Below are 14,349 nucleotides of genomic sequence, written 5' to 3'. Positions count from 1 at the left end.
CATACCGCGCCCGGGACACGAGCAGGGCCCACGCCAGCTGCACGTTGCACGTCTGCAGTCAGCATCCCAGTCTGCCACGTGGTGTGGGTGTGTGCAACGCCCAGCGCATACGCACAGGTGTGTAATGCCCACCGCAAACCACGCAATAGCGCTCCGTACGTCCGCGAGCAACATCCAGCATGCACGCACGCTTTAAAACCCCACGTGCAATGCCCGGTTTGCACACACACTCGTGCAATACCCCGCACAGACGCCGCAATCACCTTCAGCATGCACACCTAACGCTTAAACACCCTGCGTGCTACCCCTGCCTTGCACACGCGTGTGCTGCACCCACTCGTCCAGATTGCGCGCAATCCCCAAGCGCATGCGCAGCGCTGCCGATGGGCGTGCCCGCCGGTGAAACCCCGCCCCTTTTCGCGTGGCCCCGCCCCCTGGCGGCCCCGCCCCGCGCCCGGCAACCCGCGCCACCGCGCGCCCCGCGCCGTGCCCCGGAGCTGGGCGCGATGGGCCCGGGCTGGCGGGCGCCGTCGGCCGCGCTGGTGGGCGGCAGCGTGGCTTTGTTCGGGGCGCTGAGGCGGGCGGCTCTGGCCCTGCCCCGACCCGCAGCCGTGAGGAGCCGACCCGGGCGCGTTTGGCGTTGGAGGAACCTCCTCGTTTCCTTCGCACATTCCGTGCTCGCCGGGCTTTGGGCCCTGCTCAGGTATCGGGGGTGGATGGGAGCTCGGGGGGTGATGCCGTGGGCAGCCCGCGCACAGCTCTCCCACAGCCCGGGAGTGCGAAACACCGCCCACTTCCTCCCTGCGCACCATGGCAGGATTGGGGTCTTAGGGCCGTACCCCCACAGCAGCGCTCAGCCTCACCCCGTTTCCCTCCCTGCAGCCTTTGGCAGTCCCCGGAGCTGCTCTCCGACATCCAGGACGGGTACAGCGTCTCAGGGCACCTGCTGGTCTGCTTCTCCTCAGGTGAGCGCTCACTTGGTCCGGGGCCTCTGCGCCTCCACCAGCAGCAGGGACCCCCCTGGGTACGGCTCTCCCTGCAGGCACCCCAAGTCCCTTCTTCTCCCCCTTCTCACTCCCGCTCTTCTCTTACCTTGCAGGCTACTTCATCCACGACAGCCTCGACATCATCTTCAACCAGCAGTCCCGCTCGTCCTGGGAGTACCTGGTGCACCATGCCATGGTGAGTGTGGCTGTAGGGAAGGTGACGCTGCCCTGTGGGGAGGTGACATGCCACCCAAGGGCTCAGCCAGCCGGGAGCTCTGCCCATGCCTCACCCTGCCTGCCAGGTGGGTTGTGCAGGCAGCAGACAGGACGGCTGCCAGCGCCTGGAGACAGCCAGGCTGGGAGGGCAGAGCTTCCCAGCACCGTGGGTCCTGGGGGAAACAGCTCGTGGGACTGGCTTGGGTGCTGCAAGGGTTATAGGATCTCACAGGGAGGTGTGCAGGATGTAGGGTGCTGACCTCGCTGTGCCCCCCCTCTGCAGGCCATCTCCGCCTTCGTCTCGCTCATCATCACGGGCCGCTTCCTGGTGGCGGCGATGCTTCTGCTGCTGGTGGAGGTGAGCAACATCTTTCTCACCATCCGCATGCTGCTGAAGATGAGCAACGTGCCTTCCCCGGCGCTCTACGAGGCCAACAAGTACATCAACCTGGTGATGTACTTCGCCTTCCGCCTGGCGCCCCAGGCCTACCTCACCTGGTACTTCGTGCGCTACGTGGAGGTGCAGGGCCAGGGTGCCTTCCTGATGGCCAACCTCCTGCTGCTCGACGCCATGATCCTCATGTACTTCTCCCGCCTCCTGCGCTCTGATTTCTTCCCCTCCCTGCGTAAGGGATCTGCTGGGAGAGATGTGGATGGCGAGAAGTTCCTCATTGACTGAGTGAGCCGCACGCGCGCTGGGGATCTGGGCTCTCCGTACCTGCTCTATGTGCCTTAGGGCTCGCTCCTTGGCTGTGGGCTCTGCGTTCACCCGCTCTGCTGCCTATAAGCTGTACCCTGCTGGAACCAGCCCGACAGCCTCGCCGAGCCGTGGGGATGCCACCGAAGCCGGGGGCACGGTCGATGGAGGAGCAGCCCAAGCTGGCTTCTGCGCCAGCGCAGCCAGGGGCGTCTGTGAGGGAAGGGCTGAGCCTCACCCGTGGTGGTGTTGGGTGTTCTGTGCATTAAATGGGTCTGGTTACTGCTGCCGCAGCATGCCTCAGCTGGCTCTTCTGTGGGGTAGAGTGGTGCTGGGGGGAAGGATGATGAGGTGGGAGCATGGGAAAGGACGTTATCCCAGCTCCCTGGAGAGGATGCGGTTCTGCAACTCACTTGGGTTTAGGGAGCCCCCAGGGATGCTTGGTCCTAGCGCTCCCACAGACTGATCCCCCTCTGTTCATTTATTTTTCCAGAGATCCCTCAGTGCTCGACATCCCTCAGCCCTGGGGCTGTGCGAGGAGCAGATGTGGGGATGTGAGGCAGAGATGAGGGCAGCAGGAGTGGTGTTGAGCCCCACTGCAGTCCCCAACTCGCCTGTCTCCGGGCTGGCGGCACAGAGCCTGGCTGGGCTGCATGACTCACCCGGCAGCCACGTGAAGTGGAGCTGGCGTGGGAAGACCGTGTGAGGCCACAGCTCTTCCTGGAAGATTGCTGCACACTCAGTCCCCCCGGGGTTGCCATCACCAGCACTGTGCAGCTCCAGCCCCCTATGAGCACACCAGACTGACTGCAGTGGCAGCAGCCCCTCTGCAAGCAGGTGTGCAGCTCTCTAGGGCAGCAGGGCCAAAGCTGGTCCAGCCAGTCCTGTGGAAAACCAGAGTGTTAGAAAGACAAATCCTGCTGATGTGACAACTCCAGGATCACCCTGGACTGGTATAAGCAGCAGGGCTTAGAGGGACTCCTGTCCAACCCCTGCTCCAGGGCAGGATCAGTGCTTACCCACACCATCCCCAGCTCACGTGGACACGGTGCTGCAGGCCGAGTGGAAGCAGGAGGGGACTCAGCCCACCTCCAGATGGCTGGGAAAGCCCCACAATGCCAGGTACACCCAGGGGGCACTGATTCTGTAGCTGGTACAGGGGGCTGTGTGCCAGGAGCAGCCTGGCAGCCAAAGGGGAGATGCAATGTGTGGGATCACACGTGGGCTGGGAATCTACTCACATTCCAAACCAACCACTTCACTCACCCCCTCCTTGCTCAGTGCCAGAACAGAAGCAAGCAAGCCCTGAGCTGATCTGCAGGGTCTCTTCCTGCCCCAGCAGGTCCCAGTTCTACCACTAAAACACCCCAACCACTACGCCTCATCTTCCTATCTGCAGCTGAAGCACCAACTCAACCTGTAAACACCCTGCAGTTAATTCCTCCTGTTCTCCCTCCTGATCACATTTCCCCTTATCTCTTCTCCCCGCACAGTGACCAGCCCATGCTCACACCACTCTGCAGCAGTGTAGAAGGGTCAGGAATGACCAAGCTTTCCCCATCCTCCAGCTGTACAACAGCACTGGGGCAGCTGTGGGTCAGGCTGGCTGCCAGCCCAGAGCAAGAAGCACAGGGAAGATGCAGAGTGCCAGCAGAAGCAGCCATCCGGCTAAGTTGAGGCAGGGTCAGGGCAGATTGCAAGTCATGCTGAAGTGAAATCCCTTCCCAGCCCAACCTCCACACTGCCAGAGAGGGCTGCAGCACATACCTGCTCCTCACTCCATGATAAGGCTCTCCAAAAAGAACTCATTTTACTCAGAGGGGTAACTGCAGCTCAGCTAAAGATGAGGCACAGGGCTTGGCTAATACCTACAGAGCCCCTTATGCTGCTTGTCCCCTTTCCATAGTGCTGAGGCTACAGGCAGGAGGCTTCCAAAAGCCAGAAGGAACATCAGATCCAGCCCCAAGAAAGAGCACATCTGGCCCAGGTCCCTGCAGTGCTGTGCAGCTCAGCCCACAGAACTTTATCCAGTCACCAAAGCAGTAGCAACCAGAGCAGCCTCCCCTTTCCATTCACCACTACGCTCTGTGTGAGCTCAGGATTCTACCTCTCCCCAAAGTGTATGAAGGGAACCTGGTGTCCCACCACTCAAAACTTCAATTGCCCCAGTCAGTATTTCATCACAGCTTTCACCAGCTTTCTTCCCTAAAGCCAAACACACTTCATGCTAAGTATTCCTACAGGCTTATCCACGCTTCACCTCTACTTCCTCCTCACCCAGTGCTCCACATTCTCATGACTCTCCAAGCACTCCAAAAAGCTGGTTGAGGAAATAACTGCCAAGGCAACAACAGCAGTTAGTCTACAAACAGCCCTGGTGAGGACAGCAAACTCAGCAAGGTCACAGGCAACATAACAGGAACTGTGTCAGAGAAACCAGGCTGCGATTCACACGCTGCAGCGAGAGGAGCATGGATCGTGCCAGAAAGGAAAAAAAAGCAACTACACTAAGCACTTGCTATTGGGTTAGCTTGAGGGCTTTGTCCAGAGAAACCTGCAGCCTAAGCTAATAGCTGACAGAAGTTGGGAAGTGGCACAACACTCACCTTGTGTCAGTTCTGAACCACAAACACATTTTGCTGCAGTTTGTACCTGCCTGTTCTTGGGTATTAAGCAGCTTCCTTCCACAAGGAAGTTATGGAGGATGCTGAGAACCACCACCACAAACATTTACTAATAATTACACAGCAAAACACATTATTCTGAAATCCTACTGATGTAAACAGAGAGATTTGCAATTCAGGGGAGTGCCACCACCTCACTGATGTTCTCTGTCTGCTGTGGATAAACATGTCAGTGATGCTGGAGAGCCTAGCAATGAAGTGTGAGGTGTGGGACAGCCTCTCAGAGCAGCCAGCTCCTGCCAAGCAAGAGCCAGACCACAGCAGGAGGGAGGAACACTGTTTACTGAAATGAAGCCTCAACAGTTTTCTGGGAGCTCTCCTGCATGGGCTACGTAGTCACAAAACACAAGAGCCCCTCAGTGGTTTTACAGGGTTTATTATCCTGTCTGTACAGTCCTCGGTAGATGCAGTTTAGATGATTCCAATCTGGAAAGAAGCAAAACATGTTAAAACAGATGTTATGGTGGCAGAAAGGCAGAGCCTCCACCAGACATCACTGACACAGCTGCATCTCCCCAGGATTCCTTCCTCTGAAAACAGCTTCTTCCTACCAGACTCGCCCAGTGCCTCACACAGCTGATGTACTCATCCGCTCCGCTGTGACCCTCATGTTAATCCTTACAGCCACCATCCCCACCTCCAACACCTACCACCGCAGCCTCCTGCTTCCCACAGCCATCAAGGACTAAAGCACCTGGCCATTTCCAGCAACAGAGCCACCTGCACAGCAGAAATCCTTCACCCAGGCCCTAGCAGTGCTTCTGACAGCATGTTCTTCTTTCTGAGGAGCGCTGCCAACATCGTTGTCTGTGAACACTATTAGAACAGACACCACCTCACCCTGAGGCAGTTTCTGCATCCTCCTCAGTACTTCAAAATTCATGCAGCCTTATGGAGTGGAGCCTCTCCCTGGAGGAGAGGAAGAACTGCAGCTCTGTCAGTAACTCCCCACCTGACCTCATACAGGCAGAACAAGGTTTTACGAGACAGTATTTGGCTCTTGCTTAACCACCCTCCAAATCCTACTTAACTACAAACTACTCTGCAGCAGCACTGGTGTGCTTTAAGCACAAGCACCTCGCATGCACACCAAGAAGGAGGTACAGCAAATACAAGGCAGCAGATAGAAGCTGACAGCTTCAAACACTGCTCACCTTGTTGGCAACATCCAGGGCATCGTAGTCAGGAGCCAGTCGGACGTAAGCTTTCTTCTCCCCATCAGGCCTAGAGTGGAATAGGAGGTATCAGTACTGAGGCACACAAATCCTCAAACCTATTGCACATTCCTATTATAACAGCGTGCATCAGTGGTTCCTTTGGAAACATCAGTTTACTCAGTGGTAAAAAATTGTTCACATCATCTGCACAGAACTCCTGCAGGACTCCCAGAAGCAGCCAACTTTCTGACATATCACCATTTTAAACTCCCGCTAAGATGTGTTCAGTCATATGATTTTATTTATCACAGCTTTAGCACTGAAAACGCTGAAGAGTTTAATTCCATACTCACACATGTCCAAATTTCCTACAACAATGACTGCTCTCCCCCTTACCTTATCAAGGTGTTGACCTTGGCCACATCAATATCATACAGCTTCTTGACTGCCTGTTTGATCTGGTGCTTGTTTGCTTTGACATCGACAATGAAAACAAGAGTATTGTTATCCTCTATCTTCTTCATTGCCGATTCTGTGGTCAAAGGGAACTTGATAATGGCATAATGGTCAAGCCTGCAAGAAAGATTGCCTCAGCTTAAGAAAAGGATTGCAGAAGCAGTGTGTACATATCAGGAGCTTTAAAATATCAGTTATCACCTAGAAATACCCGGGGTACATCAGTTACCAAAAAAGTTCTAATCACAAACTTTCAGGCTTTGGTCGCTTGAAATCATCACTTGCACCCCAATGCTCTGCAGTGAAAACGTGGCTCAGCTCCAAAGGCAGCACACGGGCAAGGTCTTACCGTGGGACCCGCAGAGGGGCTGTCCCCACACACAAAGCCCTGCCAGGCCCACCACCCCCACGTACTTGTTTCTCCTCGGGGCACTCTTCCGGGGGTATTTGGGCTGCCGCCGCAGGCGCAAGGTCTTGGGCCTCCTGAAGGTGGGCGATGTGCGGATCTTCTTCTTCTTGTGGCTGTGGACTCCTTTCAGGACGGCCTTCTTGGCCTTAAGCGCTTTGGCCTTGGCCTCCGTCTTGGGCGGCACGGCTGTGACAACACCTCAGTCAATGCAAAGCAGGACTGCGTGCCCAGCAGCCCCCTCGCCTGTCCCAGCGGGCCACATTTCCTCACGAGGCACCCCGATGGGCGACCTGCGTCCAAACCGCTCCTCAGGCAACGAGTGCCTCGCTCACAACAGCCCGGCTGAGTTCTCCCTTCTGCCCTCACCACCACACGGCTCCCCTCCGCCTCCCCCACACCCTCACAGCACACAGCTCGGCCCTCAGCCCTCACACCAACACCCGAACTTTCCCACTCCGAGCCCGGGGCTCACCTCACGTAACGAGGCCGGGCCCGCCGCTGTAGGCCTCCCCCGTGCCCTCCACGTGCCCGCGGCCCAGCGCCGCCCCGCAGACCTCCAGCGCCCCGCGACCCCCTCAGCCCGACCCTCTCAATCCCACCGAACTCCGCGGGGCCTCGCAGCCCGGCGCCCACCCTCCTCAGAGCCCGCCACGTCCGCCTGCCCTCACCCTCCTTCTTCGCCTTGGGCGCCATCTTGGGCAGCCAGGAGCCGAAAGGGGCTTCCCGCCCCGCGCCGCACGGGCTTATAGCCCCAAACCTCGCGAGATTTCCTTTCCGTCCCGCCGCGGGGCTTGCCGGGAAGGGTAGTCTTGGGGAGGGACCTCTGTTGCGCGTGCGTAAATCCCTCCTCCCCTCCCCCGGGGGGCGTCATGGGACTTGTAGTCCCGGTTCCCTCCCGGGTCGGGGCGGGGCGTGGACGCCGATGCCTCCGGGGCGGAGTGTGCGGCGCTGAGCACCGAGCGGAGCGGGAGGGGCGCGGGAACGGGGATCGCCCCTCGGTACCGCCGGGAGGGGACGGGACAGCTGGGAGGAGGGACAGCAAAATCCCGGGGTGCGGCCCTGGGACACGGGGACAGCTGGGACGGGGAGACGGCTGTGTGCCGGAGTGGCAGCCGGGGGGACGTGGGGATAAGTGGGATGGGGAGAGGTGGGGACGTGGGGATGGGTGCCTTCCGGGATGCTTTACATGGGGACAGCGGGACGCGAGGACACGGAGACAGCAGGATCTGTGGGGATAGTGGGGCTTGGGGACGTGGGGATGGTGGGAGCTGGGGACAACAGGACTTAGAGACACAGGGACAGTGGGATTTGGGGACAGTGAGACAAGGGACCTGGGGACATGGAGACAGCATAATTTGGGGACATGGGGACAGGGAAAATTGGGGACAGTGGGATTTGGGGACAAGGGGACAGTGGGATTTGGAGACATGGGGGACAGCGGGATTTGGGGACGTGGAGACAGCACAGTTTGGGGACATGGGGACAGTGGGACTTGGGGACACGGAGACAGCAGAACTTGGGGATGTGGTGACATCAAGATCTGGGACACAGCCACAGCACCATCCCTCCCCATCTCCCCAGGCCTGGCAGTTCCCTCAGCCCCGCTCCATCCCGCCCATCCCACCCCTCCAGCTGTGGGGCACCATGAACGTGCTGGCCCCAGTGCGCAGGGACAGGGTGGTGGCCGATCTGCCGCAGGTGAGTGGGGAGGGGGCAGCACCCGGGGGGGGCCTCCCCGACCCCACAGCCTCACCGGGTCCCTTTTGTCCCCCCCCAACCCCCCCACACACACCGCAGTGCTTTCGGAAGGAGGCCGCCCTGCACACCCGCCCTGAATTCCATTCCAGTGTGACCAGCGCCTGCCAGGAGCAGCGGACGGGCACTGTGGGGTGAGGCTGGGATGGGGATGGGGAGGTCCATGGGGGTGTCCGCCCTACTCAAACTGAGGGGTCCCGGCAGGAAGACGCCGCGTGGCTGCGGCGCTGCACAGCTGCGTCACGGCACAGGAATGCGGTGGGGGGGGTTGAGGGAAGGGGCGGGGAGATGGGGGGTGTTGTGCTGCAGGGGGGTGCGGGTGGTCCCCCAAAGAGGAGGTTATCCTGGGAGCCGACTGTGTGCCCCCCCTTCCTGCAATGTCTGTGTTCCCACAGCTTCAAGATCTCCAAGATCATCGTGGTGGGGGACCTGGCGGTGGGGAAGACCTGCCTCATCAACCGGTAACCACGATGGAAGGGATGCCGGGGGAGCTGCAGTGGGAGGACCCCCCCACTCCCAGGGCTGATGCTCATCCTGCTCCGTCCCCCGCCAACAGTTTTTGTAAGGACACCTTTGACAAGAACTACAAGGCGACGATTGGGGTGGACTTTGAGATGGAGCGCTTTGAGGTGCTGGGGGTGCCCTTCAGCCTGCAGCTGTGAGTAGCACTGGCATTGTGTCATCCCCCCCTCCACACAACAGCCCCTGCTGACCCCCTCCTACCACCCACCCCCCTCCCCAGGTGGGACACGGCCGGGCAGGAGCGCTTCAAGTGCATCGCCTCCACATACTACCGGGGAGCACAAGGTGAACCCCCCCCCTCCCCATATCCCCACCAACCATCCCCACGTCCCCTCCGACCACCTCTGTCCCCGTAGCTCACTTCATCACCCCAACAGCCATCGTCATCGTCTTTGATGTCAATGATGTGGCATCCCTGGACCACACACGGTAGGTGGCACATGGGATACAGTGGGGCTGGAGGTGGCTGTGGGGCTGGAGGTGGCTGTGGGGTTGGTGTCACCTCCGTTGTGCAAACGAGAGGGCAGCGCTCGGCAGCATGGTGATACGGCCCCATAGGCAGTGGTTGGCAGACGCCTTGAAGGAGAACGATCCCTCCAACGTCATCCTCTTCCTGGTGGGCTCCAAGAAGGACCTGAGCGTGAGTGTGTCCCCCTCCCATGGGCTCTCCCTGTGCCGTGGGGCCGTCCCCATTGCCCACCCTTGCTCCGTTGGCAGACACCGGCACAGTACAGCCGGATGGAGAAGGATGCGCTCAAGGTGGCCCAGGAGATGCAGGCAGAGTTCTGGGCTGTGTCCTCACTCACAGGTTGGGACATGGCTAAAGCTGGAGGGGGATGGGGGTGAGGTGACCCCTGCTGGAGCTCAAGACTCTTCTTCTATGGGACAGGAGAGAACGTGAGGGACTTCTTCTTCCGTGTGGCAGCACTGACCTTTGAGAGCAGTGTGTTGGCAGAGCTGGAGCGTGGCAGTGCCCGGCGGATCGGTGATGCCGTGCGTGAGTACTCACAACCCCCCCCTCCATGGCTATCCCCCCACCCACCCACCCACCTAACCCTAACCCTAACCCCTCCATCCTACAGGCATCGGCAGCACCGAGAGCGACCTGTACCTGTCAGCACCCCGCAAAAAGCCCAAATGCTGCCAGTGAGCCCTGCGGTACCCCGCATCTCCATACCAAAGAGCAGCGGCCCTGGCGGGTGGGGGCATCCCGTAGCTATGCAAACCCCCCCAGAAGGGACACCCCCAGCCTTCATTGTAATAAAATGTTTTTTTATGCTTTTTAAGGAAGCCGTCGGGCTGGCGGGCAGGAAGGAGAGCCGTGCGTTGCGGTGCCAACCCTCATTCCCAACCCATCTGGTGTTGGTCGAAGCGGGGCTGCAGGCGGGGGGGCACGCAGTGGGCACACTTGTAGCGCTCCCGAATCCACCGCCCTCCCTCGCTGTCTTCGATGCAGATGGCTGCGACACCTGCGGGATGCAATGAGGGCTCAGGTCAGCCCCTGCATCACCTATGGGTGCCCCCCTCGGTGCCCGTCCTACCTGCCACGACCCCCCCTTGGCGCTCCACCAGCTGGATGGCCGCTCGCATGGTGCCCCCGGTTTCCACCCACTGATCCACCAGGAGGATGCGCATACCTGGGGAGGGGCAGAGCTGTATCCCAGCGTCCATTGTCACCCCACTGCAGGAGTGCCCACCCCAGGGGCTCAGCTCACCCGGTGTTACGGTGTCGGTGCGCACCTCCATCACCTTCTCCCGACCCGAATAGTCGGTGTAGGGCTCTGCCAATGTCTCCACGCAGAGGTGCCCGGCTTTGCGGATGGCCAAGAAGCCTTTATGCAGCGTGGCAGCCACGGCAGCACCTGGGGATGGCACTGTCACCCACCATAGGGACAAGAATCGGGGACCCCCAGCATCCCCCCTTACCCAGAATGAAGCCCATGGCATCGATGCCGGCCACCAGGTCAATGGGATCTCCCTGGAAGGGTTGCAGCAGATCGGTCACGCAGTCCTTCAAGCCCTGGAGAGACAGATATGGAGGTGCTGGGTGTCCCCACAGCCCCCCCCACTGCCACCCCCTTGGTGCCCCCCATGTGGTCGCTGGGTACTTGCGGATGGCAGTAGAGCCGGGACGGGTCCAGCCATGCGTAGTGGGGACCTTTGGTGTTGGGGGCCATCAGTGCCAGGTACCAGCCCTTCTCCCGGGCAGCGGGGACGTGGCACAGGTCCATCTGTAGGGTGCTGTTGGCTTGCCAAGGGGTGAATTCACACCCCATAGGGTTTAATGTCCCCTCCGATCGCCCCGTTGGTGTCCCTGCGCATGCTCCGTACCCAGTGTGGGACCGTCATGGGGAGTGTCACAGACAGCAACAGCTGAGCGGGGGCTGCCCCATAGCGCTGGGCCTCCGCCAATGCCTTGGGACAGCGGGGAGCTGGGATGGGGCCAGCAGGGAGCTGTGCCCACAGCCATCCCGGTGTGACACCCACAGCCCCGTGCACATCCCCATAGGGAGCTGTGCGAGCATCCCACGGGTGCGGGGTTTGGAGGAACCAGAGCGGTGCTCGGGGTGCAGCCCCACGGGCAGATTTGGGGCCTGAGCCAACACAGGGACTTCTCGAGGCCGCACACGTCCCCGCTCGGGTACCATCCGGCTCTGCCAAGCGCCGCTCCACGAGACGGGCGCCTCGTCCTGATTGCAAATGGGCTCCGTCCGAGGGCTGGCAGCGGGCGGGGAGGGGAGCTGGCAGCCTTGATGCGCGGGCACCGGGACACGGGGATGGACGGAGCTGCCGCGGGGCAGAGCCGGGCCGCGCAATGCTGCGCCGAGCCGAGCCGAGCCGAGCCGTGCCGCCCCGCGGTGGGCGGGCCGTGCCGTGCCGCGCTCCGCTATAAGGCGGCCCCGCAGCAGCGGTGGCTCCGCGATGCCATGTGCGTCCCGCGCTGCCTCTTCCTCCCCCTCCTTCCCCTCCTCCTCCTCCTCCTCCTCCCGCTGTTGGCGGCCCCCAGCCCCGCGGTGGCCCCGTCGGGGCGGCCCCGTGCCCGCCGAGGGCTCACCTACCCCGGGACGCTGTGGTGCGGCGCCGGGAGCAACGCGGACAGCTACGAGCAGCTGGGTAAGGAGCTGTGCCTAAACCCACCCCATGGTGAGACCTCCCCCCCCAGTGCCGCTCCGATCCCCAGCACAGGACTGGGCCATCCCCACCCCTATCCCCAGCTTTGTCCATGTTCATTCATCTCTCTGCTGTCCTATTCCCCACGTGCTGCTCCACTCCCAGTCCTCTCCAGAGCGATCTCCCTATTGGTGCTGTCCAACACGCTCCATACCCAGTCCTTACCCTGCTCTCGGCCCGGTCTCCATCCTGGTACTCATCTCAGTCTGGTCCCCAGACCGGTCCCAGCCCAACTCACTCTATCCTGATCAGCACTGTGGTGCTGACCCAGCCCCAGTCCCCATCCTGCTGCCTGCCCTCATTCATCCCAGTCTGATCCCAGTGCCATTTTTGGTACAGTTCTGATCCCCATCCTTACCCAACGTGGCTTCTCCAGCCACCCATCCTTGATCCCAACCCCGTTTCACCCCTGACCCTATCCTAGCTCTGATCTTGACCCCAAACCCAGCTCTGATCTCATCCTCAACTCCGTCCCCATTCCATCCCTTATCCAATTCCATCTCATCCCCAATCCCAACCCCATTCCAGCCCCCAATCCCACTGAAGCCCAAATCCTGACCCCATCTCAACCCTGACCCCATCTCAATCCTGACCCCATCCCAGCCCCAGTACTACTCCTTTCCATCCCTGACCCCATCCCATCCCTGATCCCAACCTCATTTCATCTCTGACTCCATCCCAGCTCCAATCTCAACCCCATCTCCAATTCTAACCCCATCCCATCCCCTATCCGAATCCCATCCCATCCCTGACCCCATCCCAGCTCCAATCCTGCTCCTTTCCGTCCCTGACCCCATCCCATCCCTGATCCCAACCCCATTCCATCTCTGACTCCATCCCAACTCCAATCTCAACCACATCTCCAACTCTACCTCCATCCCATCCCCTATCCGACTCCATCCCAGTCCCAATCCTATCCCCAATTCCAACTCCGCCCCAATCTCAACACCATCCCAATCTCCAATGCCTCTGAAACCCAAATCCTGACCCCATCCCAACCTTGACCCCATCTCAACCCCAACTCCATCCCAGTCCCAATCCTATCCCCAATTCCATCTCCGCCCCAATCCCAACCCCATCCCAACCCCCAATACCACTGAAACCCAAATCCTGACCCCATCTCAACCTTGACCCCATCTCAACCCCAACCCCATCCCAGTCCCAATCTTGATCCTTTCCATCCCGGCACCATTTCCGAACCCAATCCTCACCCAGTGCAGCCCCCATCCCATCCCATCCCATCCCATCCCCAATCCCAACACCATCCCAGCTGCACGCAGCCCCCCCCCCCAGCACTACCCCCAACCCTCACCCCACAGGTGAGCACCGTGACACCGACCGCTGCTGCCGTGACCACGACCACTGCCAGCACGTCATCCACCCCTTCACCTCCCGCTATGGTTACCGCAACCTGCGCTGGCACACCATCAGCCACTGCGACTGCGACCGCCGGTGAGCAGCCCTGACCCCAAAGTTGAGACTATGGGATCTCAGCGGGGTTCTCCCTCTCCTGACCCTCCTTTTGGTGCAGGTTGAAGGAGTGCCTGCAGCAGGTGAACGACACGGCGTCGCGCGTGGTGGGACAGGCGTTCTTCAACGTCATCCAGGTGCCGTGCTTTGAGTTTGCCTACAAGGAGGAGTGCGTGCAGCCGTACCTCTACGTGTGGTGAGTGACACCCCCGTGGTTTGGGATCTGCTGTTGCTGTCTCTGACCCACGCTGTCCTGCTGTCCCCAGGTGCAGGGCGTACAACACGGTGGCCGTGGCGGTGCCCAAGGAGCCGGTGCTGTATGAGTTTGGTGGGGAGCTCATCGACAGGGCAGCGTGGCCTGGGGGGGAACCCCTGGATCCCCCAGCTGTGAAAGTGAGGAAAAGGATGAAGGAGAAGAGGAAGAAGGGGAAAGGTTTGAAGAAGAGCCCTCCTGGAATTGGGGTGCTGAGCCACGCTGCACCCGTCACCCCCATTTCCCCCAACTCAGGGGGACAGGGCAGCAGGAAGAGGAGGAGGAAGGAGAGGAACAGAAAGAAGAGGCTGAAAAGCAACACTGAGGCAGCGTGAGCCCCACGCCCACCCTGTGGGGACCCTCGTTGTGTTGATTAATAAAGTGGGTAATGAGCAGCCACTGCGGTGTGTTGGGGATCTGCGGGGTGAGAGCCATGGTGGGGCCAGAGAGGGGGATATGGGGCAGTGGTGCCCATCCGACACACGGCTCTGGTCCTGGTGCACGACAACCAGGGAGAACCCAAGGTCTGCAGGGCCGTGTGAGGAAGAGATACGTGAGCTCCAGCTGCACCTC

The 14,349-nt window shown here is 60.3% G+C and overlaps 5 protein-coding genes and 2 non-coding genes across 10 annotated transcripts; 3 read left to right on the top strand and 4 right to left on the bottom strand.

Moving 5' to 3' along the window:
- Positions 1-415: 415 nt before the first annotated feature.
- On the top strand, positions 416-2,192 carry TLCD1 (TLC domain containing 1). The gene is made up of 4 exons (XM_010722195.3): positions 416-703; positions 883-965; positions 1,100-1,182; positions 1,486-2,192. The coding sequence occupies exons 1-4, from the start codon at positions 507-509 to the stop codon at positions 1,879-1,881; spliced, it is 759 nt and encodes a 252-aa protein (XP_010720497.2). The 5' UTR covers positions 416-506; the 3' UTR covers positions 1,882-2,192.
- Positions 2,193-4,943: 2,751 nt separating this feature from the next.
- Positions 4,944-7,432, bottom strand: RPL23A (ribosomal protein L23a). 2 transcript variants are annotated; one of them, XM_010722194.2, is made up of 5 exons: positions 7,274-7,432; positions 6,611-6,791; positions 6,137-6,313; positions 5,738-5,807; positions 4,944-5,009 (listed from the first exon to the last, which is right to left on the bottom strand). In XM_010722194.2, exons 1-5 carry the CDS (start codon positions 7,296-7,298, stop codon positions 4,995-4,997), a joined length of 468 nt encoding a protein of 155 aa, XP_010720496.2. In that variant the 5' UTR covers positions 7,299-7,432; the 3' UTR covers positions 4,944-4,994. The 2 variants fall into 2 exon arrangements, with proteins under 2 accessions (XP_010720496.2, XP_085096876.1); XM_085240750.1 differs by having other exon boundaries at positions 4,944-5,807.
- LOC116217373 (small nucleolar RNA SNORD42) lies at positions 5,883-5,950 on the bottom strand. The gene has a single exon (XR_004161830.2). It is a non-coding gene; the product is annotated as a small nucleolar RNA SNORD42 (small nucleolar RNA).
- Positions 6,412-6,484, bottom strand: LOC116217374 (small nucleolar RNA Z17). The gene has a single exon (XR_004161831.1). It is a non-coding gene; the product is annotated as a small nucleolar RNA Z17 (small nucleolar RNA).
- An 18-nt stretch (positions 7,433-7,450) lies between the features above and the next one.
- On the top strand, positions 7,451-10,168 carry RAB34 (RAB34, member RAS oncogene family). 3 transcript variants are annotated; one of them, XM_085240739.1, is made up of 11 exons: positions 7,451-7,603; positions 8,187-8,303; positions 8,403-8,494; positions 8,756-8,821; positions 8,917-9,018; positions 9,103-9,167; positions 9,239-9,311; positions 9,441-9,522; positions 9,600-9,690; positions 9,772-9,879; positions 9,965-10,168. In XM_085240739.1, exons 1-11 carry the CDS (start codon positions 7,475-7,477, stop codon positions 10,030-10,032), a joined length of 993 nt encoding a protein of 330 aa, XP_085096865.1. In that variant the 5' UTR covers positions 7,451-7,474; the 3' UTR covers positions 10,033-10,168. The 3 variants fall into 3 exon arrangements, with proteins under 3 accessions (XP_085096865.1, XP_085096867.1, XP_085096868.1); XM_085240741.1 differs by having other exon boundaries at positions 7,505-7,656; XM_085240742.1 differs by having other exon boundaries at positions 7,506-7,656; positions 9,260-9,311.
- On the bottom strand, positions 10,138-11,231 carry LOC104913967 (uncharacterized). Its single transcript, XM_085240746.1, has 5 exons — positions 10,991-11,231; positions 10,809-10,902; positions 10,598-10,744; positions 10,424-10,519; positions 10,138-10,351 (listed from the first exon to the last, which is right to left on the bottom strand). Exons 1-5 carry the CDS (start codon positions 11,156-11,158, stop codon positions 10,224-10,226), a joined length of 633 nt encoding a protein of 210 aa, XP_085096872.1. The 5' UTR covers positions 11,159-11,231; the 3' UTR covers positions 10,138-10,223.
- Positions 11,232-11,319: 88 nt separating this feature from the next.
- On the top strand, positions 11,320-14,187 carry PROCA1 (protein interacting with cyclin A1). Its single transcript, XM_010722199.3, has 4 exons — positions 11,320-11,996; positions 13,373-13,505; positions 13,585-13,719; positions 13,790-14,187. Exons 1-4 carry the CDS (start codon positions 11,636-11,638, stop codon positions 14,109-14,111), a joined length of 951 nt encoding a protein of 316 aa, XP_010720501.3. The 5' UTR covers positions 11,320-11,635; the 3' UTR covers positions 14,112-14,187.
- Positions 14,188-14,349: the final 162 nt, after the last annotated feature.

The sequence above is a fragment of the Meleagris gallopavo genome, chromosome 21 (genome assembly GCF_905368555.1).
Source record: "Meleagris gallopavo chromosome 21, MGAL_WU_HG_1.1, whole genome shotgun sequence".
NCBI classification, from domain to species: Eukaryota; Metazoa; Chordata; class Aves; order Galliformes; family Phasianidae; genus Meleagris; species Meleagris gallopavo.
The sequence above is the reverse complement of the archived record's forward strand: the minus strand, read 5'-3'. Positions and strand labels throughout refer to the sequence as shown.